Here is a 27,643-nt window from a genome sequence, read left to right as displayed (position 1 = left end):
AGCCGAAGCTTGGCATTACGCATGGTGATCTTAAGCTTGTGTGCAGCTGCTCAGCTACGGAAACCCATTTCATGAAGCTCTCAACGTACATTTATTGTGCTGATGTTGCTTCCAGAGGCAGTTGTGAACTCTGTAGTGAGTGTTGCAACAGAAGACAGGTGATTTTTACATGCTATGCGCTTCAGCACTCTGTGGTCTCGTTCTGTGAGCATGTGTCGCCAACCACTTCACGGCTGAGCCGTTGTTGCGCCTAGACTTTTCCACCGGGCAGCTCTAGCAGGGCAGAAATTGGACAAACTGACTTGTTGGAAAGGTGGCATCCAATGACGTTGCAAGTCACTGAGCTCATCAGTACGCGCCATTCTACTACCAATGTTTGTCTTTGGACATTACATGGCTGTGTGCGTGATTTTATACACCTGTCAGCAACGGGTGTGGCTGAAATAGCCAAATCCACTAGTTTGAAGGGGTGCATGCATACAAAGTATGTGAACCCTTTGGAATTACCTGGATTTCTTAATAAATTGGTCATCAAATTTGATCTGATAATCTAAGTCACAACAATAGACAGTGTGCTTAAACTAATAACACTGACATTAGTATTTTTCTTGTCGTCTATATCTCAGAAGACCTAAGATTAAGAATTGTTGACTTGCATAAAGGTGGAAAGGGTTACAAAAAAGTATCTAAAAGCCTTGCTGTTCATCAGTCCACAGTAAGACAAATTGTCTATAAATTGAGAAAGTTCAGCTCTGTTGCTACTTTCCCTGGGAGTGGCCATCCTGCAAAGATGACTGCAAGAGCACAGAGCAGAATGCTCAATGAGGTTAAGAAGAATCCTAGAATGTCAGCTAAAGACTTGCATATTGTAGACTCGTCAACAGAGATGTTAGGTTGTTCCAGAGATGTTTCTAAAACAAGAATGGTATTCATGGGAGGACACCACGGAAGAAGCCACTGCTGTCCCTGGATGTTCCACAGCGCTACTGGCAAAATATTCTGTGGACGGATTAAACTACAGTTGAGTTGTTTGGAAGGAACACACAACACTGTGTGTGGAGAAAAAAAGGCATAGAACACCAACATCAAAACTTCATCCCAACTGTAAAGTCAATTGGAGGGAGCATCATGGCCAGATTGCTATCATTGAAGGAAAAATTAATTCCCAAGTTAATCAAGACATTTTGCAGGAGAATGTAAGGCTATCTGTCCGCCAATTGAAGCTTAACAGAGGTGATGCAACAGGACAACGACCCAAAACACAGAAGTAAATCAACAACAGAATAGCTTCAAAAGAAGAAAATACACCTTCTGGAGTGGCCCAGTCATAGTCCTGACTTCAACCCAATTGAGATGCTGTGGCATGACCTCAAGAGAGCAGTTCACACCAGACATCCCATATATTGCTGAACTGAAACAGTTTCGTAAAGAGGAATGGTCCAAAATTCCTTCTGACTGCTGTGCAGGTCTGATCCGCAACTACAGAAAATGTTGAGGTTATTGCTGCCAAAAGGAGGGTCAACCAGTTATTAAATCCAATGGTTCACGTACTTTCTCCACCCTGCACTGAATGTTTACACGGTGTGTTCAATAAAGACATGAACGTAGAATTGTTTGTTATTAGTTTAAGCAAAATGTGTTTGTCTATTGTTGTGACCTAGATGAAGATCAGAAAATTTTATGAACAATTTATCCAGCAATCCAGGTATTTCCAAAGGGTTCACATACTTTTTCTTGCCACTAAAATATAAAAATATACATACATACCATTGAAGTTGGAAGTTTACATACACTTAGGTTGGAGTCATTAAAACTTGTTTTTCAACCACTCCACACATTTCTTGTTAACAAACTATAGTTTTGGCAAGTCGGTTAGGAAATTTACTTCATGCATGAGAAGTAATTTTTACGACAATTGTTCACAGACAGATTTTTAAATTTATAATTCACTTTATCACAATTCCAGTGGGTCAGAAGTTTATACAATAAGTTGACTGTGCCTTTAAACAGCTTGGAAAATTGGCTTTAGAAGTTTCTGATAGGCTAATTGACATCATTTGCGTCAATTGGAGGTGTACCCGTGGATGTACTTCAAGGACTACATTCAAACTCAGTGCCTCTTTGCTTGACATCATGGGAAAATCCAAAGAAATCAGCCAAGACGTCAGAATTTCTTTTTGTAGACCTCCACAAGTCTGGTTCATCCATGGGAGCAATTTCCAAACGCCTGAAGGTACCACGTTCATCTGTACAAATAATAGTATGCATGTATAAACACCATGGGACCACGCAGCCGTCATACTGTTCAGGAAGGAGACATGTTCTGTCTCCTAGAGATGAACATACTTTGGTGCGAAGAGTGCAAATCAATTCCAGAACAACAGCAAAGGACCTTGTGAAGATGCTGGAGGAAACAGGTACAAAAGTATCTAGATCCAGAGGAGAGGTCGACCGATTAATCGGAAATCGGCATTTTTGGACACAGATTTGGCCGAAATCATCCAATTTTTTTTTTTACACCTTTATATAACTAGGTAAGTCCGTTAAGAACACATTCTTATTTTCAATGAAGGCCTTGGAACGGTGGGTTAACTGCCTTGTTTAGGGGCAGAACAAATTATTTACTTTGTCAGCTTGGGGATTCGTTTTTGCAACCTTCCGGTTACTAGTCCAAAGCTCTAACCACCTGCCATAAATTGCACTCCACAAGGAGCTTGCATGGCAGGCTGACTACCTGTTACGCCAAGGTAAGTTGCTAGCTAGCATTAAACTTATCTTATAAAAGACAATCTTAACATAAACTAGTAATGTCAACCTAGTGATTATCTAGCGTGTCCTGCATTGCATATAATCGATGCGGTGCCTGTTAATTTCTCATCGAATCCCAGCCTACTTCGCCAAACGAGTGATGTTGTAGCACCGTCGTTGCACCAAACCTAACCATTAACATCAATGCCTTTCTTTAAAATCAATACACAATTATATATTTTTTGAACCTGCATATTTAGTTAATATTGCCTGCTAACATGAATTTCCTATTAGGGAAATTGTGTCACTTCTCTTGCGTTCCGTGCAAGCAGTCAGGGTATATGCAGCAGTTTGGGTCGCCTGGCTCATTGCGAACTATGTGAAGTCCATTCATTCCTAACAAAGACCGTAATTATTTTGCCAGAGTTGTACATAATTCTGACATAACAAGGTTGTACAATGTAACAGCAATATTTAGACTTAGGGATGCCACCCCTTAGATAAAATACGGAACGGTTCCGTATTTCACTAAAATAAACATTTGTTTTCGAAATGATAGTTTCTGGGTTCGACCATATCAATGACCAAAGGCTCGTATTTCTGTGCGTTATGTTATAATTAAGTCTATGATTTGATATTTGACTGAGCGATGGTAGGCAGCAGCAGGCTCATAAGCATTCATTCAAACAGCACTTTAGTGCGTTTGCCAGCAACTCTTCGCAATGTTTCAAGCATTGAGCAGTTTAGGACTTCAAGCCTATCAACTCCCGAGATTAGGCTGGTGTAACCGATGTGAAATGGCTAGCTAGTTAGCGGGGTGTGCGCTAATAGCGTTTCAATCGGTGACGTCACTCGCTCTGAGACTTGGAGTAGTTGTTCCCCTTGCTCTGCAAGGGCCGCGGCTTTTGTGGAGGGATGGGTAACGATGCTGGCTGTCGAGGGTGGCTGTTGTCGATGTGTTCCGGGTTCGAGCCCAGGTTGGGGAGAGGGACGGAAGCTATACTGTTACACTGACAAGGAACTTAACGTTAGCTTTTTTACATTAACATGTTTCATTATTTATTTGAGGCCAATTTGATTTTATTGATGTATTATATTAAGGTATATATCTATCTATATATATATATATGTTTTAAATTGTTTTTATTATTATTTTTCTAATATTTATTTTATTTTATTTAAAATCGGCCGATTAATCGGTAGCGGCTTTTTTGGGGGGCCTCAAATAAATCTGTGTTTAAAAAAAAATCATAATCGGTCGACCTCTAACCCACAGTAAAACAAGTCCTATATCGACATAACCTGAAAGGCCGCTCAGCAAGGAAGAAGCCACTGCTCCAAAACCGCCATAAAAAAGCCAGACTACGGTTTGCAACTGCACATGGGGACAAAAATCTTTCTGAAGAAAAGTCCTCTGGTCTGATGAAGCAAAAACAGAACTGTTTGGCCATAATGACCATCATTATGTTTAGAGGAAAAAGGAGGAGGCTTGCAAGCCGAAGACCACCATCCCAAACGTGAAGCATGTGGGTGGCAGCGTCATGTTGTGGGGGTGCTTTGCTGCAGGAGGAACTGGTGCACGCCACAAAATAGATGGCATCATGAGGTAGGACAATTGTGTGGATATATTGAAGCAACATCTCAAGACATCAGTCAGGAAGTTAAAGCTTGGTCGCAAATGGATCTTCAAATGGACAATGACCACAAGGATACTTCCAGGAAGTTGTGGCAAGGACAACAATGTCAAGGTATTGGAGTGGCCATCACAAAGCCCTGACCTCAATCCTATAGAAAATGAGTGGGCAGAACTGAAAAAGTATGTGCGAACAAGGAGGCCTACAAACCTGACTCAGTTACACCAGCTCTGTCAGGAGGAATGGGCCAAATTCACCCAACTTATTGTGGGATGCTTGTGGAAGGCTACCTGAAACATTTGACCCAAGTTAAACAATTTAAAGGCAATGTTACCAAATACTAATTGAGTGTATGTAAACTTCTGACCCACTGGGAATGTGATGAAAGAAGTAAAAGCTGAAAAAGAACTACTATTATTCATTCTTAAAATAAAGTGGTTATCCTAACTGACCTAAAACAGGGAATTTATACTAGGATTAAATGTCAGGAATTGTGAATAACTGAGTTTAAATGTATTTGGCTAAGATGTATGTAAACTTCCAACTTCAACTGTGTACACACACACACAGTAGTTGCAGGCACGGGTAATGCAAGAGCAGCCATTTTGCAAAGTGACCACACACAGTGAACGTACAACAAGAATAACAAAACAAACATTTCAAAAGTGACAAAAACAGGAGTGCATAGAACATTTAAAGCAGGCCCCATTTGAAAAGGTTAAAAGTTAAACAAGGACAAGACACTGAGGGAGGGATCCGGGGACCACTTGCGTACCTTTGGCCTCCGCGGCCTCAGCGGCAGCTATGTCAATGTGAGTAGTGGTGAGAAGGAGAAAAGTGAGTCATCAATGCAGAGACCAAATAACATCAATAACAGAACAGACAGAGCCAACCAACCAGGAAAACAGGTTATACATGCTTATAAAGGCTACTCCCTGAGCAACAGCACAATTCAAATACACCTCACACCGTTTTTAGTGTGATGAGAGTCCGCCTCCCTAATGACAATTTATTCTTTTAGGATTAGGAGCACCCACAAGGTTCTGGTCAACAGTAGGCCACTATAGGGAACAGAGTGTCATCTAGGACAGTACCAGTGAGAGCGGCCTGCAGGAGATCTAGGTTGCTAGCTACAGTTAAAGGGTCATGAGGGCTTAGATGTGGATGGACAGAGATGGGGGGGCGACGACAATCAAATGACGAAGTCTGCTGGGAGGAGAAGGGAACGGATCTCCTTGCTTAATGAAGTGTGTTATGGCTCAGTTCTCAAAGGAGATGACAGCTTTAATCTTTCTATTCAACTTGTTCTTAATGAGGTGCTCTGTTACTGGTGTCACTCTGAATAACACATGGTGAATCTAGCTCTGAGACCATAACAGAACGCTGAATACAATAGCTAAAGTAAGGCATTTCCCCCTTTAGTTTTCAAAGAGCACTGGCACTGCAGTCAAAACGGCTCAGCATTTCCCTAAACATCACCAGAGCACTGTCAGGTAGCAGTGAAGACAAACAGGGATGTAATGAACCAGAACACACAACCTATCCAGGGTTTTAACTTGGCCAGTCAGCCTAGCCCCCTCGATGTTAAAGCCTTGGTCAGACTGGAGGGGCGAAAGACACAGGTGCGTCCCAATTACTAATAGGGGTCTGGTCATAAACAGTGCACTCGATTGTGAATAGGATGGCATTTGGGACGCAACCTGAGACAGACAATGGCATTCTGGTAAAGGTCACGTCGTGTGGTTTCTCTCCGAGTGCTCACAGCTTTGTGGCGACGTTCAGTACACCTCCGCCTCGCCTGGGAGACCAGCCCCCAACATGCCCTTCTCTCCTTCCTGCTGACAGGCCTGGTGTGTGTGTGTGTGTGTGTATTTCCCCCGCTGGCTGGGCTGGTTGACCTTTAGATCAGGGCTACGGCCACTTCAGTGACAGGCGGCTCTGAGCCGACCCCCCGGACACCCTCCCACAGTCCCCCCTCTACCCCACGGGGACGGCTGGCTTGATACAGAGCCCAAGACAGACGAAGGTTGTGTCCCAAATCACAACATCTTCCCTTTATAGTGACCAGTGTGGCCCATAGTAGCCCAATGAGCTAGAGGAGTGAGGGCAGCAATCTAACATGATGTTCATCTAATGTACATTAACAAAGGCCAGGTGTAGGCATCAGCGACAGTGATGGTTTCCAGAAGAGCCGGGTCTATTATATTTTTTTCCCCGAAAGTGAACTTATTCATGTCAAAATGCTAAACATTGAGTGAAGTGTACATCCTTCGGTTTACTGTGACTGGGGTAAGGCTGTGTCGCTAGTGCAGGTTAAAACTTCATGGCACCCCAGGGCCCTCTGAGGGTAGGGCATGGGAAACGGGTGGAGCTGGGGGTACAAGAGAGAGAGGAGGACAGAGACAGCAGGGTGAGGGTAGACAGGGGAGGATGAGGGAGGGTGAAAGGAACACTTACCAGTCTGCAAGGTCTGTTTGCCGCCTGATAACACTCCTAGAGGCAGCGATCCAGTCGGGGTCAATCCTTTGAGTGTCAGCACACTCTCACTCTCCTCCCTGAAGAACGAGAGAGAAACAGGAGAGAAAGGAGAAGTTAACGTAACTACATACGTTAAAACACTCCTCTGTAGCATCCAATGACATCCCTGTATATGGGCCACTAGACCTACATATAGAACATGTGTGAATTCTAGGATCTCTGTGCCGATCTGCATCTCCCTTTCCCCATTGCATTTGTGTGGCTGGCTAATGTCATTACACAGCCTCACCACGGTGCTGTGTCGTGACTCACTTTTGCCTGCTCATTAAACCTCAGAACCAGCAATGTTTTCAAACATTACTTCATTATGCACTTAACTGACTTCAGTCATGTCATGAACTAGACTCAAGTCTAAACTAAAAATAGACTTCAGTCTACTCCCAACCTCAAGGTCTTTAGTCTTTGGGTGCGTCTGAAACGGCAACCTATTCCCTAAAGTGTACTACATACAGCCAAAGCCCTAGGGCCCTGGTCAAAACTAGTGCACTATACAGGGAGGAGGGTGCAATTTGGGACACAATATAATGCTGTCTGGTGTGATACTGAGAGAGAGACCTTCTCACCTGAGAACAGAGAAGACTCTGGCCATCTTCCCAATGGCTCGGATCTTATTCCGGATCACCTCTTTGCGTACCGCTGGTATTCCACCGTCTTCTCATTAAATACAAGGGGGAAAAAATATCCTAAGCAATGTTGGAGATTTCATATTGCATTGTAATGGTTTCTACCATTTGACATACGCCAAGTCTACAAAACAACACATTAGTCCATGCCCCAACGAATTGAGGCTGTTCGGAGGGCAAAAGGGGGTGCAACTAAATATTAGGAAGGTGTTCAATTGTTGGAAAAATTACTTGTGTCATGCACAAAGTAGATGCCCTAACCGACTTGCCAAAACTATGGTTTGTTAACTTCTTGGTGACAGAGGGGCAGTATTGAGTAGCTTGGATGAATAAGGTGCCCAGAGTAAATTGCCTGCTACTCTGTCCCAGATGCTAATATATGCATATTATTATTATAGTATTGGATAGAAAACACTGACGTTTCTAAATCTATGAATGTGAGTATAACAGAATTCATATGGCAGGCAAAAACCTGAGAAAAATCCAACCAGGAAGTGGGAAATCTGAGACTTGTAGTTTTTTAACGCAACCAATATCCCAACATCTACAATATGGACTTCCTACGGCTTCCACTAGATGTCAACAGTCTTTAGAACTTTGTTTGAGGCTTCTACTGTGAAGTGGGACCGAATGAGAGAGGAATGAGCGAGATGTCTGGCAGAGTGCCACAGGTTCTGAGGCACAATCAAGAGAGTTAGCTCTCGTTCCATTGCTTTTCCACAGACATAGGAATTCTCCGGTTGAAACATTATTGAAGATTGAAGATAAAAACATCCTAAAAATTGATTCTATACTTAGTTTGACAAGTTTCTACGGGCTGTAACGGAACTTTTTGAACTTTTCGTCCGATGTTCGGCTGGACCTGAACGCGCTTTTGGAATTGTTTACCAAACGCCCTAACAAAAGAAGCTTTTTGGACATAAATGATGGACATTATCGAACAAAACAAACATTTGTGGAACTGTGATTCCTGGGAGTGCATTCTGATGATCATCAAAGGTAAGTGAATATTTATAATGCTATTTCTGACTTCTGTTGACAATCTTTTTGGCTGCTTTGTTGTCTGAACGCTGTACTCAGATTATTGCATGGTTTACTTTTTCCGTAAAGTTTTTTTGAAATCTGACACAGCATTTGCATTAAGGAGAAGTATATCTAATTCCATGTATAACTTGTATTTTCATCAACATTTATAATGAGTATTTCTGTAAATAGATGTGGCGCTCTGCACAATCACCACATGTTTTACCACATGTTTTACTACTGAATGTAACGCACAAATGTAAAATTTGATTTTATATAAATATGCACTTTATTGAACAAAACATGTATTGTGTAACAGGAAGTCCTATGAGTGTCATCTGATGAAGATCAAAGGTTAGTAATTAATTTTCTCTATTTGTGCTTTTTGTGACTCTTCTCTTTGGCTGGAAAAATGGCTGTGTTTTTCTGTGAGTTGGTGCTGACCTAACACAACGTTTGTGATGCTTTCGCTGTAAAGCATTATTTAAATTAGATACTGTGGCTGGATTAAAGATAATTTTATCTTTAAAATGGTGCAAAATACTTGTATGCTTGAGGAATTTTAATTCTGAGATTTTAGTTGTTTTGAATTTGGAGCCCTGCACTTTCACTGGCTGTTGGTGAGGTGGGACGCTACCGTCCCACATATCCCAGAGAGGTTAAGAAGAAATTTGTGGAGTGGTTGAAAAACTAGTTTATGACTCCAACCTACGTGTATGTAAACTTCCGACTTCAACTGTACATATTACCTCAACTAACCGGTGCCCCCACACATTGTACCAGTACCCCCCTGTATATCTGTATTGTCTCGCTCTTGTTATTTTACTGCTGCTCCTTAATTACTTGTTACTTTTCTTTCTTATTCTTATCTGTATTTTTTAAACTGCATTGTTGGTTAGGAGCTCGTAAGTAAGCATTTCACTCTAAAGTTGTACCGGTTGTATTCAGCACATGTGACTAATAAAATGTGATATCCAAGGTGTGCGTTTTGCAACCTGTGGACCAGCGAGGGTGAAATCCTGGCTGTTCCTCTTACCTTCACACAGGTCGTCTCCTTCTGACATGAGTTCATCATCAGAGCAGATGTTCAGCACGTTCACCAGCATCTCTGTCACTGTTGGGAAGGGAGAGGCGGCAGCACCACAGCTCAGGTTAGCACCACCACCAAAACACTCTTTGCTGCATCTTTTTGGGTGCAGACCTATTACACTAGAATGTGCCAATGCTCCTTCCTGGCATTCTACTCCGCATTCTTAACTCTGAAACACTGAGTTTGGATGGGGACCACATGCATACCTTTCTCTCCAACAAATGGCAGAGACCACGTGAAGACGTCCATAAAGTTGGGCAGCCAGTAGGGGTGGGGGGAGCAGTTGAACTGCCGAATGTTCATCACATTGTTCTCGTACTTTAATACAGCAGCTGGAAGTAGGAGCAAGAACAAAAATAATGATACACTTAGCCATTCTGACATACAGAAAATGTAGCACTGGCAAAAGTAGGACTTGTAACACATTGGCAAATTGTCATATTTTGGAGACAGAATAGGCCAGACAGAAGAAGGGAACGCCAATCCCAGCTAGTAAACATAACAGCTATATAAGACTGTGTATAAAACACTCACACACTGTCTTGATATAAGGAATACACAAACCTTTGTTGTTGTACACATCTAGGTAATTTGGTGCTGAGAAGATTGTAATTAATGAAGGAAAGCCTGTAGTCTGGCTTTTTCTGTACATCCGATACCTGGGATGAGACACTTATTTTAGTTTGACAGCACAATAGTGAAGAGACAAAAATAAATAGCTATTTTTGGTAACGTTAAGTGATCAAAAAAAAGTTTAAAAACTTACCCTGCATCCTGTGCTTCATGTGCTCTTATTACCGACAACAAGTTATTATTTATCAAAAAGTCACATACAGCCGGGTAACTGCAAGGCAAGACAGAGAGAAAAAAAACTATTAGAACAGCCAGTGGAATTAAATCTGGACCTCACAGAGTCAGTCTGGCAACCATGCAAAGTGACAGATTCTTTGAGTAAAACCATTAGAAGCGTTCTCTAGCAGTTCTTTACTTTTGGAAATACATTTTGTGTATTTCCCTCTGGCCTGGGAGGTAGGCAGGGTTTAATTAACTAGTGAGGCCAAAGTAGAGCAGAGGCAAGGCAGTGGTATTTATGAGCTCTGATAGCTGATCCAGCAGTCAAGAGAACAGGAGTTCACAGCTACAGCCAGCAAGGAGACGTGGTGTGAGTCTTAAATGGCACCCTATTCCTTATATAGTGCACTACTTTTGACCAGGGCCCTATAGGGAATAGAGTGCCATTCGAGACAGATCTCAATGTGGCTGCAGGGCTGGCTTTTACTGGGGTTTATACACAATATATTATTGTGGGGTATGCATGGTGTCCGAGCTGTGTGCTAGTAGTTTAAACAGACAGCTCAGTACATTCAGTTTGTCAACACTTCTTACAAAAACAAGTAGCGATGAAGTCAATCTCCTCCACTTTGAGCCATGAGAGATTGACATGCATATTATTAATGTTAGCTCTCTGTGAACATTTAAGGGTCAGCAGTGCTGCCCTGTTCTGAGGCAAATTTAATTTTCAGAAGTCCCTCTATGGCACCTGACCACGACTGAACAGTAGTCCAGGTGCGACAAAACTAAGGCCTGTAGGACCTGCCTTGTTGATAGTGTTGTTAAAAAGTCAGAGCAGCACTTTATTGTGGACAGACTTCTCCCCATCTTAGCTACTGTTGTATTAACATGTTTTTGACCATGACATTTTACAATCCAGGGTTACTCCAAGCAGTTTAGTCACCTCAATCTGCTCAATTTCCACATTATTTAATATAAAACTTAGTTGGGGTTTAGGGATTAGTGAATGATTTGTCCCAAATACAATGCTTAATATTTTTTGTTATATTTAGGACTAACTTTTTCTTGCCACCCATTCTGAAACTAAATTGCAGCTCTTTGTTAAGTGTTGCAGTGATTTCACTCACTGTAGTAGCTGATGTGTATAGTGTTGAGTCAGCCGCATACAGACACTGGCTTTACTCAAGCATGTCATTAGTAAAGCTTGAAAAAAGGGGCCTAGACAGCTGCCCTGGGGAATTCCTGATTCTACCTGGATTATGTTTGAGAGGCTTCCATTAAAGAACACCCTCTGTGTTCTGTTAGACAGGTAACTCTTTATCCACAATATAGCAGGGGGTGTAAAGCCATAACACATATGCATTTACAGGAGGAGATTATGATCGATAATGTCAAAAGCCATACTGAAGTCAGGCAAAACAGCTCCCACAATATTTTTATCAATTTCTGACAGCCAATCAGTCATTTGTATAAGTGCCATGCTTGTTGAATGTCCTTCCCTATATAAGCATGCTGAAAGTCTCAATTCATTTTACAATAAATTAGCATTGTATCCGGTCAAATTATTTTTTCTTAAAGTTTACTAAGGGTTGGTAACAGGCTGATTGGTCAGCTATTCGAACCAGTCAAGGGGGCTTTACTATTCTTGGGTAGTATAATTACTTTTGCTTCCCTCCAGGCCTGAGGGAACACACTTTCTAGTATGCTTAAATTGAAGATATGGCAAATAGGGGTGGCAATACCGTCCGCTATTATCCTCAGTAATTTTTAATCTACGTTGTCAGACGCCGGTGGGTTGTCATTGTTGATAGACAATTTTCTCACCTCTTCCACACTCACTTTACAGAATTTAAAATTAAACCTTTATTTAACTAGGCAAGTCAGTTAAGAACAAATTCTTATTTACAATGACAGACGACACTGGGCCAATTGTGCACTGCCCTATGGGACTCCCAATCATGGCCGGTTGTGATACAGCCTGGAATTTAACCATTTCAAATCAGTTATACTTGGATGTGTAGTGTCAGAATTTGTTGTATCACGTAGACCTATCCCTGGATACTCAGAGGATATGGAAACTATTCAAGTGGCAAACAGTATCATTTGATTTCTTTGGCCAGTATTATTGAATATAATTGATTTTTTTTACATCTGAAACTGGACACATATTGTGCTGAACTAGTACCGTACCTGAAAAAGTAGGAGCAGCCTCGCACTGAGTTGTGGTTGAAGTGTTCTGCTGTCTTTTCACTGCCGTAGTCCTCTCCTGGGTCAGCCCAGATCAGGTCACACATAGGGCCGAAAGCTGGAGGCTCCTTAAACCTGTCTAACTGTGGAGTGCGTGCACACACACACACAACACACACACACACACACAGATTAAAATCAACCAAATGTATCCACACTTGGTTTTGTAGGCAAACGTGGACTCAAACACCACTTTCTCATCAGGTGCCAGGTGAACTTACTTTCCTAATGTCGTCTAGGCAGTTGATTTCTGGGGAGAGACCACCGTGTACACACAGGAACTGTTGGTTGAGAAGAGCAGCTAGGGGCAGGCAGTCAAAGGCCTCCATGCAGGCATCATACACGCGCTCAGAGTACTTAATCTTACCTAAATATGGAACAGGTGAGACAACTTCACAATTGCTTTCAGAGAGAAACTACTAGCGCTAGTTACACACTTGATGAGACAGTACCACATGCAATTGTCACAGAGGTCAAACTAACCGTGTCTACATGCCAAAATAACTTAGTAGGAAGTAGAATCAATTAGCTACAGCCTAGTATTTCAGAGGGTTTCGTTGTTTTGTTTGTCAGCCTTTAGTAGCAACAGCATACATGTAGTGGAGGCACATACTTCACACTGGCCATTTGGGACTAGTAACCTACATATGTTCAACCACTATCTTAACAGTTACTGGCTACACCGCAGCAGATGTGTCTTCCTGGATAATTGCTTAAGCTTCTTTACTTCAGATGCTGGTGAACTTTCAGTGTAACTTGTCTTACACAACACTTACCACAGGTCAGATTAACTGACTGTTGAGGAAGTGAAGTCCATATAAGGCGGGAGAACGGCAGTGTTTCTTATTAGGCCAGTAAATTAGGAGCAGTTAGTTCGGCCTAACAACAAACCTCCCTTCCTCTCTCATTAACCAGTCCAAAAAATACCTTAAATTAAAATGCTTAGTGCTGGACAGGGGCCACTATCATTGAGAGTCCAAGGAAAGCAAGATAATCAGTGAGTACCATGATTGAGAGAGAGAAGCATTCAAACTATTCTAAAGTAGCGAAGGGAGAGAGAACCACACCGCACTCCATTTGACCTTCAGGGTTTGAAATCAGTTTATATGGAACTCATATTTCCTGACATGGTTCAAATGTTCAGAGGCCTGTCTAGGCGCACATAAGGGAATTCAGTCTTGCACTAGCCTTACACTAACCCAAAGGCTGAATGACAAACCAGAACAAGTATTTTAAATACTAGGGCCTTGGCTATAGCCCATCTAATTTACTCTACTGTTAAAGATTTTGGCGATCAAGTGAAAGCCATTCATCTGCCCAAGTAGGGCTGGGCAAAATATTGAATTAATTAGAATGTATGTTTTTGTGCGATATTTCAAAACACCTATCGCAAGAATCGAGGTTTGTTATTTTTTATGAGCGTTTGTCCGCTTGTTCTCATGCTGTATTTTTGGTCTCGTCTCCTTCGCTCTTCTGAGTCTTCTCATTTACACCAGAGATTTGTATAGAATGACAAGATGCAAGTCTCAGTTTTAGCAAGAGTGAAACCTCTCGCTTCGCCACTTACTCTACGGTTTACACACACATCAAGAGCCCCCTCCCCCTGCCTCGCACAGCAACAAAGTTGAGATTCCATCTTTCTCTTTGACAAGCGGTTTCAACTTGCTATTTGCATCGGAGGTTTGGTCCAACAGAGTCAGTCATATGGACACCAAAACACATTGAGACATTATTTTACTGTAAGAGAGATATTAAAAAGGCTATCGTTAGAAAAGTTGTCTCAACTACTCAAATTGTGCATAGAGCAGACACTACTAAAACAAGAGTATCAATGCATATTGATTCTGGAAAATGAATGCTCAGTTTGTCGTGTGCCCTACTGGGGTACCACGTACCGCTAGCAGTATTTTAGGCAAAGACTGTCATGCTACCGGTCTAGTTTGTGTTTTAAAAAGTGTGCAATAAGCATAAAACACATATTTCGGACTATATAGCATTTGCAAAGTCATCAACGGCTATTATTTCAATTCACTCAGAATTCAACCCAAAATAGACAATACAATAGACCCAGGGTATTACGCACTGGATGATTTTAAATGGAATGATATTGAATTGTGTTTGGTTGTCAACCAAATAACATTTGAAGGAGATGCATCTTCTGCTTGGATAGTTCCATCTGTGCCACTGACTTAAGTCGGGCTTTAATTTCAGTTGGTCTATAAAATTAATCATTGATGTGTTGGAGTCACATCTCCATCTCAACCAAAAATCTGTTCAATAATAGGACTAAATCACATTAAAAACATTATTTAAAGTGCATTTAAAGTTTGATTTAGTACCATTTATTAATGTAGATGTTTGGTTAAGATGAATCCAACATATCAATTGTTAATTTGTAGGCAAATTTGAATTAAAGCCAGACTAAGTCAGCGGCACAGATGGAACTATTCAAGTAGAAGATAAATCTCCTTCAAAATGCTGATATTTGGTTGTGTTTAGGCATGGGCGGCTCTCGCGCACACACTACCAGTCAAAAGTTTGGACACCTACACATTCAAGGGGTTTTCTTTATTTTTTGACATTGTAGAATAATAGTGAAGATATCAAAACTATGAAATAACACATGGAATCATTTAGTAACCAAAAAAAGTGGTAAATCAAAATATATTTTATATTTGAGATTCTTCAAAGTATCCACCCTTTGCCTTGACAGCTTTGCACACTCTTGACATTCTCTCAACCAGCTTCACGAGGTAGTCACCTGGAATACATTTCGATTAACAGGTGTGCCTTGTTAAGTTCATTTGTGGAATTTAATTCCTTCTTAATGCATTTGAGCCAATCAGTTGTGTTGTGACAAGGTAGGGGTGGTATACAGAAAATAGCTATTTGGTAAAAGACCAAGTCCATATTATGGCAAGACCAGCTCAAATAAGCAAAGATAAATGACAGTCCATCATTACTTTAAGACATGGTCAGTCAATGCAGAAAATGTCAAGAACTTTGAAAGTTTCTTCAAATGCAGTCACAAAAACCATCAAGCTCTATGATGAAACTGGCTCTCATGAAGACCACCACCACAGGAAAGGAAGATCCAGAGTTACCTCTGCTGCAGAGGATAGGTTCATTAAAGTTGACAGCCTCAGAAATTGCAGCCGAAATAAATGCTTCAGAGTTCAAGTAACAGACATCAACATAAACTGTTCAGAGGAGACTGTGAATCAGGCCTTCATGGTCGAATAACTGCAAAGAAACCACTACTAAAGGACACCAATAAGAGACTTGCTTGGGCCAAGAAACACGAGCAATGGTCATTAGACCGATGGAAATTTGTCCTTTGGTCTAGAGTCCAAATTGGAGATTTTTGGTTCCAACAGCCATGTCTTTGTGAGATGCAGAGTAGGTGAACAGATGATCTCTGTATGTGTAGTTACCACCATGAAGCATGGATGATGTGGTGTGATGGTGCTTTGCTGGTGATACTGTCTGTGATTTATTTAGAATTCAAGGAACACTTAACCAGCATATGGTTTGGGCTTAGTGGGACTATAATTTATTTTTCAACAGGACCTCCAGGCTGTGTAATGGCTATTTGACCAAGGAAGAGAGTGATTGAGTGCTGCATCAGATGACCTGGCCTCCACAATCACCCAAATTCAACCCAATTGAGATGGTTTGGGATGAGTTGGACCGCAGAGTGAAGGAAAAGCAACCAAAAAGTGCTCAGCATATGTGGGAACTCCTTCAATGTTGGAAAAGCATTCCAGGTGAAGCTGGTTGTGAGACTGCCAAGCGTGTGCAAAGCTGTCAAGGCAAAGGGTGGCTATTTGAAGAATCTCAAATATAGAAAACATTTAGATTTGTTTAACACTTTTTAGTGTGTTATGATTCCATGTGTGTTATTTCATAGTTTTGATGACTTAACTATTATTCTACTACGTAGAAAAGAGTAAAAATAAAGAAAAACCCTTGAATGAGTAGATGTCTGCAAACGTTTGATTGGTACTCTTCCTTTATGAGCTGGATTGCTGGTCTTTGCAATTACATTATCTTCGTTTGTGCTTGTTTAGCATATTTAGCCAGCAGCCCTCCATGGAAATTTGCTAATTTTGTTAGCATTCTGGTAAGACACACCCAATGGGCTTTTAATGCTTTTCTTGGTGCCCCCTTCTGTATTAACTAATAATACCGTAAATCCAACGTGAGAGAAGGATGGTATGACGATATGAACATCTGGATACAGCCCAACCCTAGTTGCATTGATAACCAAACAATTCAATATCATTTTTGAAGTACAATAAATTGCCTACAGTGGGGCAAAAAAGTATTTAGTCAGCCACCAATTGTGCAAGTTCTCCTACTTAAAAATATGAGAGAGGCCTGTAATTTTCATCATAGGTACACTTCAACTATAACAGACAAAACGAGAAAAAAATCCAGAAAATTACAACGTAGGATTTTTTATGAATTTATTTGCAAATTATGGTGGAAAATAAGTATTTGGTCAATAACAAAAGTTTCAATACTTTGTTATATACCCTTTGTTGGCAATGACAGAGGTCAAACGTTTTCTGTAAGTCTTCACAAGGTTCACACACCGTTGCTGGTATTTTGGCCCATTCCGCCATGCAGATCTCCTCTAGAGCAATGATGTTTTGGGGCTGTTGCTGGGCAACATGGACTTTCAACTCCCTCCAAAGAATTTCTATGGGGTTGAGATCTGGAGACTGGTTAGGCCACTCCAGGACCTTGAAATGCTTCTTACGAAGCCACTCCGTTGCCCGGGCGGTGTGTTTGGGATCACTGTCATGCTGAAAGACCCAGCCACATTTCATCTTTAATGCCCTTGCTGATGGTAGGCTTTGTTACTTTGGTCCCAGCTCTCTGCAGGTCATTCCCTAGGTCCCCCCGTGTGGTTCTGGGATTTTTGCTCACCATTCTTGTCATCACTTTGACCCCACGGGTTGAGATCTTGCGTGGAGTCCCAGATCGAGGGAGATTATCAGTGGTCTTGTATGTCTTCCATTTCCTAATAATTGCTCCCACAGTTGATTTCTTCAAACCAAGCTGCTCACCTATTGCAGATTCAGTCTTGCCAGCCTGGTGCAGGTCTACAATTTTGTTTCTGTTGTCCTTTGACAGCTCTTTGGTCTTGGCCATAGTGGAGTTTGGAGTGTGACTGTTTGAGGTTGTGGACAGGTGTCTTTTATACTGATAACAACCTCAAACAGGTGCCATTAATACAGGTAACGAGTGGGGGACAGAGGAGCCTCTTAAAGAAGAAGTTACAGGTCTGTGAGAGCCAGAAATCTAGCTTGTTTGTAGGTGACCAAATACTTATTTTCCACCATAATTTGCAAATAAATTCATTAACAATCCTACAATGTGATTTTCTGGATTTTTTCTTCTCATTTTGTCTGTCATAGTTGAAGTGTACCTATGATGAAAATTACAGGCCTCATCTTTTTAAGTGGGAGAACTTGCACAATTGGTGGCTGACTAAATACTTTTTTGCCCCACTGTATTAAGTACACTTGCGCCATGTACTTTTAATGTAATGTTAACTGCAATCAAGGTAATTTGGTTCTGCTATTCGATGAATCACAGTGATAACATATTAATCTTTTGTATAAATAAATAAAATCTGACAGTGTATTCTAATTTCCTGTACTTTTAAATAGTTGAAGGTGCAATGCAGTGTTGCATAGGGGTGACAACTAAACCAAAAAACAGACATTGGAATTTGGTTGTGCTTTTAGATGGTTGCAAAAAAAATTGCGATAACACATCGGAAATGCAACACACTTTTGGCTGTCTTTTTGAGTGGGTGAATATAGGTTCTCTCATTGATCAATGTCTCAACCAAATATTACCCAATTATCCACTTGAAATTATGTGGTGTGCCCAGTGGGATGGTTCAAGGTGGATCACAGTGTTGCCGTAGCAACCAGACCAGGCTTTAGAAACAAAAACACTGGGACTGAGTTTGGGAAACCATGCCCTATTCCACTATAGCTAATATGATGCAATTTGGGACGCACCCGTCTTAGACCGGTCACCCATCGCTTCTCAAAATGCCTGAGAAACACACACACTCACGTGGCGTTACAAGTCATCTTTTTCAGAGGATCAGATCTCACAACACCTGGAGAAATGTTTAACGACCCAGGAAGCTTATTACTAGACATTTTCAGACCCTTTGTTTTACTTTCATCCTGAAGAGAAGGGCAACACAGATCAGTCATGTAAACTGCCTCTGCCTGCCTAGCATTGCTCAATTAGTTTAAATGCATGCTTCGGAGTGCTTTCATTATGAACAAATTAGACAAGCATCTTTCTTTCCAATGGGTGTTTGCCAATTAAATGCTATTTGCCAATGTTGTGGCAGTCTTTCCTGTCCTGTTTGCCAAAGTGGGGTTTGTTTCTTTGCCAATACTTGCATACTATTGCCTCACACCTGTGCTGCCACTTGAATGCAATGCCACACACACATACCTACCTACCACCTCTATAAACACATTGTGGGTGTGTCAGCTCTGTGTTTAACTGTCTGAATAAGAACATGGCTTGCTGCTCTTCATGCCTCTGCAGCTCACTTTCTGTCTGTACCTTGAATAGGAGAAATGGTCTCTATGCATGAAGACATCTAAATGATGAGACGTTACATCTGATGACTGACTGACAGGCTTCCTGATCCTGGTGTCTGTCTATCACTGAACGGTTGCCAAGCTCATCAGCCACAAATACAACTGCACTAAGAGCAGCAATAGGCATCAAAGCTAAGGGGAAGAAGGTCCCCTTTAAGCATGTACTTTAGGCGCCATCTGTTTGCAGAGCAGAGCCAGGTCTGCTACTCTAGGTTGGATAGGTCCTTTGATCCCTAAGTAGTACCCTGCAGTGTTACATCACATTAGGCTTGTCCTCATTGGTGTGACCTGCCGTGCTGCAGTGACTGTACTTACATTCCTGTTTGAAGGTGAAGTACTCTGTGAGGTGCCGGCACTCGTGGTTCCCTCGCAGGAGGAAGAGTGTGGTCGGGTGATTGATCTTGAGTGACCAGAGGTACAGCACACACTGCGGAGAGAGAGAGAGAGAGAGAGAGAGAGAGAGAGAGGAGAGAGAGAGAGGGACAAGGCATGTAATTCAATAACACAAAGCCTGCATAGATCTTGAATGCCCTAAATTAATTACAAATCACTATACAGTGGGGTTGGGTGGTATCCATGCAGTCATACCGTTTCTGTACCATACCGGGGGTATACGGTATTACCAAACGGGGCACTATTTCTCTGAAGCGCAAAACAATTTAGGCAACAGGGATCTTGATCCAGGAGGGGATTGAATGTCTCTGATATAACCAAGAAGTTAGCAAACCAAATACATAGCTGGAGCCCTGAGCTAGATATAATTTATTTGACATCTTAAATTTCTATATAGCTATAATTGACTTAACGCAGCCCCCACAGCAATATTATTAAATTTAGTAGATAAACCATATGGTTAAAGAGAAAATAGCCTTAATGAAAAAAACATTAATAAACAATGGAATTATTTTTAATTAACTCTGCAACGCTTCCAACTTTGTACTTTTTTCACAACTGCCACCAGTTTGGCATCAAAACAATTACAAGACATATTGACATAGCTAGTAAAATACACAAGTGCGTAAGGGGTCGCGTTACACTTCAGAAATCTCAATTTTCAAAAAGCAGACCTCACCTGCATTTTACATGGAAAATCAAGTGTTTACTTGCGTCAACAGAGTGATCAGGGGGTGTGTAACTATAGTTCTCCTTCACAGGAAATACATTAGTGCAACATATACGGCAGAAAATCTATTCATTTTCATCAGATGACAGCAGAAGCAGAACGCCATTTGGCTGGCAGCTACACAAGTAAATGAACTTACAATGAAAAAGCAAGGTCTTTTTTTTGATGCAAAAATGAGGTTTCTAAAGTTGATCATAGAAAGAATGTAGCCAGCTACATTTCCAAACGTTACATGTGTAATGGAAGCTCAAAATGAATCTGATACCGAACAGAAATGACAATAAGGAGCATTTTAGATCCGCATTTTCAAAACACAGTAAGATATTTCTTATGGGTTCTTTTTTCCCCTGTGTTGTAAACACAGAATTCTGCATTAACGCAACACCTGGTGTAAAATATAAAGGGTATTTCATGTTGAAACACTCCTATTAAACACCAATGGTATTCACTAAGTTGATGGGTTATTATTCAGAATCATATTTTACAGATTTTTTTATTATATTGTAAAATCTTGTTTTATGTATTTAACATGTGATAAGGCCACACAAAGGGCCAGAGATGGACACCTGTGATAATCTGAAGTACCCAAAAAGGCCACTAGATGACGTGAAATTCATGAATTCCTTGAAAGTTACCAAACTCTGGTAGTTTACTGGTAAACCTTGAAAGTAACTTCCCTTTGCAATCCTAGTTAAAACATATGATCCAGCCAAATAAGATGCAGCCAAAGCCAGCTCTTCAACTAACCAGATGGCCTGTGTCTACAGTACACAGAGAAGAAGAAAAACAGCACATTGAAACTGACCTCCTCCAAAATGCAACAGACCATTTTTCTCTCTCCCCGTTTAGGGCACTTATTGGGGGAGAAAAACCACCCACCAGATTCAATCAAAATTAATTTATCCCCAGACACTCTTTGATGCTGGACCCAAAGAGTCTAGTACGCATTTAATGTGCGACAACAATATGAAAAGCTGGCAGCATTTACAATCCAAATGAGACTGCTTCCCCTTCCACCCCCAGACAACAGACAGACAAGGTAGCAGCACTCAGTCTCCACTTGGCTTGCCACTTTCAGTCTCTCTCTCAGCCTCCAGTCCTCCTCTTCAGAATAAACATACAGCCAGGAACAGAGCCCTACATTAAGTCCTGAGAACAGCGTGCCGAGGTAACCAAGGCCAGCAGGTGTGCATTCATATGATACACCAATAACAGACAATGGAAGCGAGAGGTGTGGGGAGGGAGCATTACGCTACCCTTGAATCCTAATTTCTAGGACGGACAAAGTGTTACGGAGCGGAGATGGTAACCTGAGTGTCAGTCTTTGTGCCATCATGCCAAACATGGCTTGACAATGAACGCAAAGAGTTGGCAAGAGCACAAACCAATCTGAGACCAGGCTAGGGGGCTGGCTGACCATGGGGAGAGGTTCAGGCCAGGGAGGGTGCCAGCGTGAAGAGGGGAGCAGTAGTTGGTGAAAGGACCTCTAGTGTGAGTGGATGGTGGAGGCTGAAGGGACCAGGCGTTTAAATGAGGAGAGCGCTCCTCCTGTGTTCTCTCTCTCTCTCTTGCTCCCTCTTTCAGCCAGACTGCCTGTTGGAGCCTTGAGCTGAGCTGAGCGGGGGAGGCAGACAAAGGCAGCAGAACAGCACATTGTGTGTCAGACATGAGTGGCTGCTACCTCCCTCGCCTCAACAGTCGACACACACTTCACCTCAGCCTGAGCTAGACGTGTGCTGCCTGGGGGGAGGGGGGGTCCATAGGTGAGAGCACTTTCCTGTATCAAAGAGGAAGAAATGAGACGTAGAGGCAAAGAATAAAATGGATTGCTCACATATGCTCAATTTAGACCCCCGAGCAAATCGCCAGCCTGAAATGGTAATGCTACCTACTTTCTGTGAGAGGATAAAGTCAATCTTTCCGTTACCAAGGTAACTGCATTGAGATCCCCTTTCCTTGTATAGCCTATCCTCCTTTGTGTGAGATTCCAGAGTGGCTCTGTGTGCTTGGCCATCATAGGGAACTGGAATACACAGGTTTCTGAGCCCAGCTCCGTTGAATCAAACATCAATCTGGGTGTACAGAGGCATTGGCTGGGGGATGTGGGGGATAGGGCCTAAGTGCCTGGCTGCTTCCATTCAGAGTTCCATTGGGAGGATTATACTGAGGTGGATGGAGATTAATTCAGTGGTGTAGATAGACCTCACATTGTACGTCCAAATGGCACCCTATTTTTTTTATGTACCTTTATTTAACTAGGCAGGTCCATTAAGAACAAAATTTTATTTACAATGACGGCCTACACCGGCCAAACTCAGACACTGGGCCAATTGTGCGCCGCCCTATGGGACTCCCAATCACGGCCGGTTGTGATACAGCCTGGATTCGAACCAGGTTGTCTGTAGTGACGCCTCTAGCACTGAGATGCAGTCTTAGACCACTGTGCCACTTTCCCCATGTAGTGCACAAATATTGACCAGAGCCCTATGAGCCCTGGTCAAAAGTAGTGCACTACATTAGGAAATAACGTAACATTTTGGACAGTACCACCTATACATTAATTGAGCTGTGCGTTGGTCCCCTTTCGTCCACCTTTGGCTTTCGGCCAATGGTAGATGCCATTACTGGCCTAGTTAACACACTGGTTTAATCTATGCAGCACAGCAAATACAGCTTCTCTGCGCCAGTCCTTCTAGGAGAGCAAGGCACTGACAGTACCCTCCTCCTTACCCCTACACAAAGCACAGTTGGTTATCATTACGAACCTATATATGATGTGTAACAGAGAGCACATGGAGTCATTTCATTAGTATTTATTTAACCAGGATAGTCCATTGAGTAACCCTTGCCACTGGTTTCCAGGTTGTAAAGTGAGAATCAAGTGAACAATAAACACTGCATGCTTGACTACACACTAGCTAAGTGTTTCTGACATTTTGGAAGTGGAATGAGCCTTGATTTGTACAAGCACATCCCTCCATGGTGCTTCCAGAGGTGTCACCTGCCTGGGTTATGAGGGGGAAGACAACATTTCAGTCAGAATAGTTCAATGCCCCAGGAATCACCTGTCCGGAAAGCTCCCTCAGTGTTTGACTCTACCTGTCATTCCCTATTCTCTTTCACTGACACCTTTTCATCTATGACATTTCACCCACCGCCTCCCATCAAAAGACCTCCACAGCCACAGACGGAGCTGATCAATGCTTGGCCCAGTTAGCCAACCAGGCCCTATGGCCCTGTTGGCTCTTCCATTTAACCCCCTCACAGCCCTAGTTCAAAACCCAGCCAGCCCAGCCCTGTAGCCTGTGGACCAATCCACTCTGCTGTGTGGATCCAGGTTTCCAATTTAGGGCTAAACTCATCCACACGCTGCTCTTCTCATTACTGGCTGTAAAATTCATTATTTAAATACTCTCCATCTACTCAAAAGTGAAAATGCTTCCATCCACTTTACATGACACTGGCTCCTAGACTGAAATGTTCACTTCCCACTCACATTTCAAACTAAATCATGCAGTAACCATGATGACCATTCAGAAAGCAGCAGAGAGAGAACCCATTTGAGATGTCCATGATGACGACAATGACTGTTAAAGAAATCTCTCTCTCTCGGCTGTGTTTAAGGCAATATGGTCTGAAGAGGGCTTGGCAGGGCCATCTCTGTGTGTCTAGCAGACATTATACAGAGACAGATGGCTGAGTGAGAGGCTGGCATGAAGGCAGCAAAGGGCCTTAGACTTAGCTAGCATGAGACAGCCAGTCTCCTCGCACAGAAAAACAGACACAATCATCCCTACTTGGACGAAAACAACTTAGGCTACACCATAGAAATAGAATCCAGGCTGTTTCTGTGGTCTACACACGTTCACCTAGATTAATCTAGCTGAAGTAGGGGACACTGACCCAATTCACATGCTCTGCCTTGTGGGGAGCCACAGACTTATGACCATAAACTGAGATGGCAGCTAAAATTAAGGTTTTGACTATGTGATGTAACAAAAGACTTAGCGCTCTTGGCTCTAAGCAACTTCAGACAAGACATAATGCTTAGTGAGAGCAGAGCGGGTGTCCGTCCCTCCCTGGGCCTGAGAGTGGCAACATTTCACTGAGTCAACCTTTTAATTAAACATGGCACACCAGTCCAGCAGGGACAGACAACCATTACAATGTTAAATGCCTCCGCCGCACTGCTCGCCTTCAAACTCAAGACAGGGAATTTCCTCCTGCTGCAGGATTTAAAATAGGGCCAATCGCTTTTGCCCTCTCATGTTGAGTGGTCTCTAATACTCACCAGGCAGTTGCCAACCCTGATCCCCCAATGACTCCCAGCTATTTATTCACTCTTCCCCCCTCCAAACAAATTTAGATTCTCCTTTTTCATTGGTAGCCTTAACGATAGAGGGAATTGGGGCAGTAGGGTAAACTCACTTCGATACTGAAGTAGCCTCGGTCTACGTAGTCTCCGAGGAAGAGATAGCGTGTGTTGCTGGGCAAGCCACCAACTTCAAACAGCTTCATTAGGTCAAAGAACTGTCCGTGGACATCTCCACACACTGAGGACAAACAAACAACACTGTTAGGGAAGGAAACATAATAGGTTATTATCCTCTAATACAGGAGAGGCATGGTCCTATATGACTACAGTTTGACAGTAATTTGAGCGAGTAGCCTCATTCAGTCTATGAAGAAGTAATCTATTCATGTAAAAATGTGAATTACAGGGAATAAATGTAGGTCTATATTAAATCTATACGTTTTCCTCCATTATTTTTCTGTAATACAAAAACATATTTCAGAAGAAAAAGCCTCTAATAGAAAGATGAAAGTGTAATTCAGAGTCCGGCGTGTGACAGGTACATGGCTCTGAGACCAACATCTGAGGGGGTACCACAGGTCAAACGTGCACCTCCACAATTCCCAACCAACGCTGCTCCACATAGTCTTCCACTATTCATCTGGATGTGTTAACACTTGGAGAAATTGCCTGAGCCGTGCTGAGAATTTGAAAGGTATGAAGGTTAACGGTCCAATACTCTAACCTAGAACACTGCTGTGTGTACACGTTTTGGACTCTGATATGTGCTGAAGCTGGATCAGGACGGTAAGGACAGCTGTGTCAAACAGAGTTCAGAACTCTGGCCAGTAAAATGAGTCTACTCCACTCAAATACACCTTCTTTCAACAGATGCATTAAACAGTAGTGTGGCACCATGGCATACTGCCCAGCCCAGTGCTGTGTTTACTCTGGGCCTAGTTGGGCACTATACTCACTCACTGAGCGAGAGAGAGAGAGAGAGAGAGAGAGGGGTGCATCCATCATCCTCACTCAGCATGTCTAGGCCAGAGGAAGTAGTCTAGCCTGGTGGAACTAACCTGATCCCTGTGTTCTCACCATTCTATTTTACTTGATATGTGGAGTAAAACAGAATGGTAAATGGAGGAATCAGACTGGTTCCACCAGGCTACGAGAAGGAACTAATATGTGTACTATTCAATCCATAAGACCTGGGGTTTAAAACTAACTTCCTAAACCCGGATGTTGTTTTAGACAAATTCCAAAAGGTCAGGCATCACAAGCTAAACACAACTAGACCTAATGACAGGCTAAATGTGACTATTTGCATAAGATCTGTTTGAAGTAGAGTTAGTGGAGGCCGGGTGACTGATAGCCATAGGAGCAGCAGGTAAGTTCCTCCTCAGATAAAGGGAGGGAATGTACTCAACTATCTTTTTGCGTAAAACATTGAAAGTGTGCTTCAAGTCAACAGCCAGGCACATACAGTGTACAAAACATGGGAACTTCCCATGCTCTTTCCATGACAGACTGACCAGGTGAATCCAGATGAAATCCATGATCCCTTATTGATGTCACCTGTTAAATCGACTTCACTCAGTGTAGATGAAGGGGAGGAGACAGGTTAAAAATATTTTTTTGAGACATGGATTGTGTATGTGTGCAATTCAGGTCGCGTCTACACTTGACAGTTGCATCCGACTTCTGTTGTATACGAAGACTGCATTGAAAAGACAGGTATAAAGCACAAGAGTCACTCGGTGGTCGGATTGTGTTCAGATCTGCATGACCATTTGAGGTGGTCAGGGAGGCATTGTGTAGGGGCCTCCCGAGTGGCGAGGTGGTCTAAGGCACTGCATCGCTGTGCTGGCTGTGCATCGCTGTGCTGGCTGTGCTACTAAACATTCTGGTTCAAATCCAGGCTCTGTCGCATCCGGCCGCAACCGAGAGAGCCATGGGGCGGCGCACAATTGGCCCAGCGTCATCCGGGTTAGGGGAGGGTTTGGCCGGCAGGGATGCGCTTGTCCCATTTGCACTCTAGCGGGTGCAAATGCACGCCGACATGGTCGCCAGGTGTACGGTGTTTCCGCCGACACATTGGTGGGGCTGGCTTCTGGGTTAAGCAGGCATTGTGTCAAGAAGCATCCGCGGCTTGGCTGGGTTGTGTGTTTGAGGACACACGGCTCTAAACCTTCGCCTCCAGCGATGAGACAAGACTAACTACCAATTGGATAGCACGAAATTGGGGAGAAAAAGTGGTAAAAGTACAAATAAATAAAAGGAGGCATTGTGTGCGGATTTCTCCTCAGTCTGGACACAATAAGGCTACCGAAAGCGCATACAGTGGGTAATGTCGTCAGCACTCCTCCCACAGGACTCCAGAAAACTTGTATTTTGGGACCGGGAGGCACCTTTTCATTATAACGTTGGAGGAAATACATTCCAAGTGTGTGAGGAATGCTAAAATAAAAAATAGAGTTACCCGTTTTCAATCCCTTTAGTGTTGATTGCTAGGTAGCTACAGAGGTTAGCTACTGCCATCAGTTGTGGTGGTTTCATATTTTGCCTATTCCACTGTTTGTAGAATGCATATTGCACGGGAAAAGGGAATCCAGACACAATGTGGACACGTTAGACACATTTAAATGTAGGTGTAGATGCATTACACGTTTGGAATTCCATGATCAGAACTCTATGATCAGAATTCTAAAGCTGCATTAACAGTGAAGTCAAGACACGCCTCGGAGGATGAATGGGCAAGACAAAAGATTTAAGTGCCTTTGAACGGGGTATGGTAGTAGGTGCCAGATGCAAAGGTTTGAGTGTGCCAAGAACTGCAAAGCTGCTGAGTTTTTCACACGTAACAGTTTCCCCATGTGTATCA

General features: G+C 42.5%; 1 protein-coding gene across 5 annotated transcripts in view; it reads right to left on the bottom strand.

Moving 5' to 3' along the window:
* LOC115140258 (serine/threonine-protein phosphatase 2B catalytic subunit gamma isoform-like) overlaps positions 1-27,643 on the bottom strand; it is a 43,307-nt gene that overhangs the window by 5,176 nt on the left and 10,488 nt on the right. For 2 of the 5 annotated variants that reach the window (XM_029678508.2, XM_029678510.2), the window contains exons 3-13: positions 24,894-25,018; positions 19,658-19,769; positions 12,917-13,062; positions 12,639-12,778; positions 10,423-10,500; positions 10,221-10,315; positions 9,863-9,988; positions 9,603-9,680; positions 7,484-7,574; positions 6,840-6,937; positions 5,158-5,184 (exon numbers count right to left, since the gene is read on the bottom strand). In XM_029678508.2, the coding sequence (XP_029534368.1) occupies positions 5,158-5,184; positions 6,840-6,937; positions 7,484-7,574; positions 9,603-9,680; positions 9,863-9,988; positions 10,221-10,315; positions 10,423-10,500; positions 12,639-12,778; positions 12,917-13,062; positions 19,658-19,769; positions 24,894-25,018 (1,116 nt within the window). The remainder of the gene's footprint in view (positions 1-5,157; positions 5,185-6,839; positions 6,938-7,483; positions 7,575-9,602; positions 9,681-9,862; positions 9,989-10,220; positions 10,316-10,422; positions 10,501-12,638; positions 12,779-12,916; positions 13,063-19,657; positions 19,770-24,893; positions 25,019-27,643) is intronic. The other 3 variants (XM_029678509.2, XM_029678511.2, XM_029678512.2) reach the window with 3 other exon arrangements.

The sequence above is a fragment of the Oncorhynchus nerka genome, linkage group LG13 (genome assembly GCF_034236695.1).
Source record: "Oncorhynchus nerka isolate Pitt River linkage group LG13, Oner_Uvic_2.0, whole genome shotgun sequence".
Lineage (NCBI taxonomy): Eukaryota > Metazoa > Chordata > Actinopteri > Salmoniformes > Salmonidae > Oncorhynchus > Oncorhynchus nerka.
This window is presented reverse-complemented; position numbering and strand designations above follow the sequence as displayed.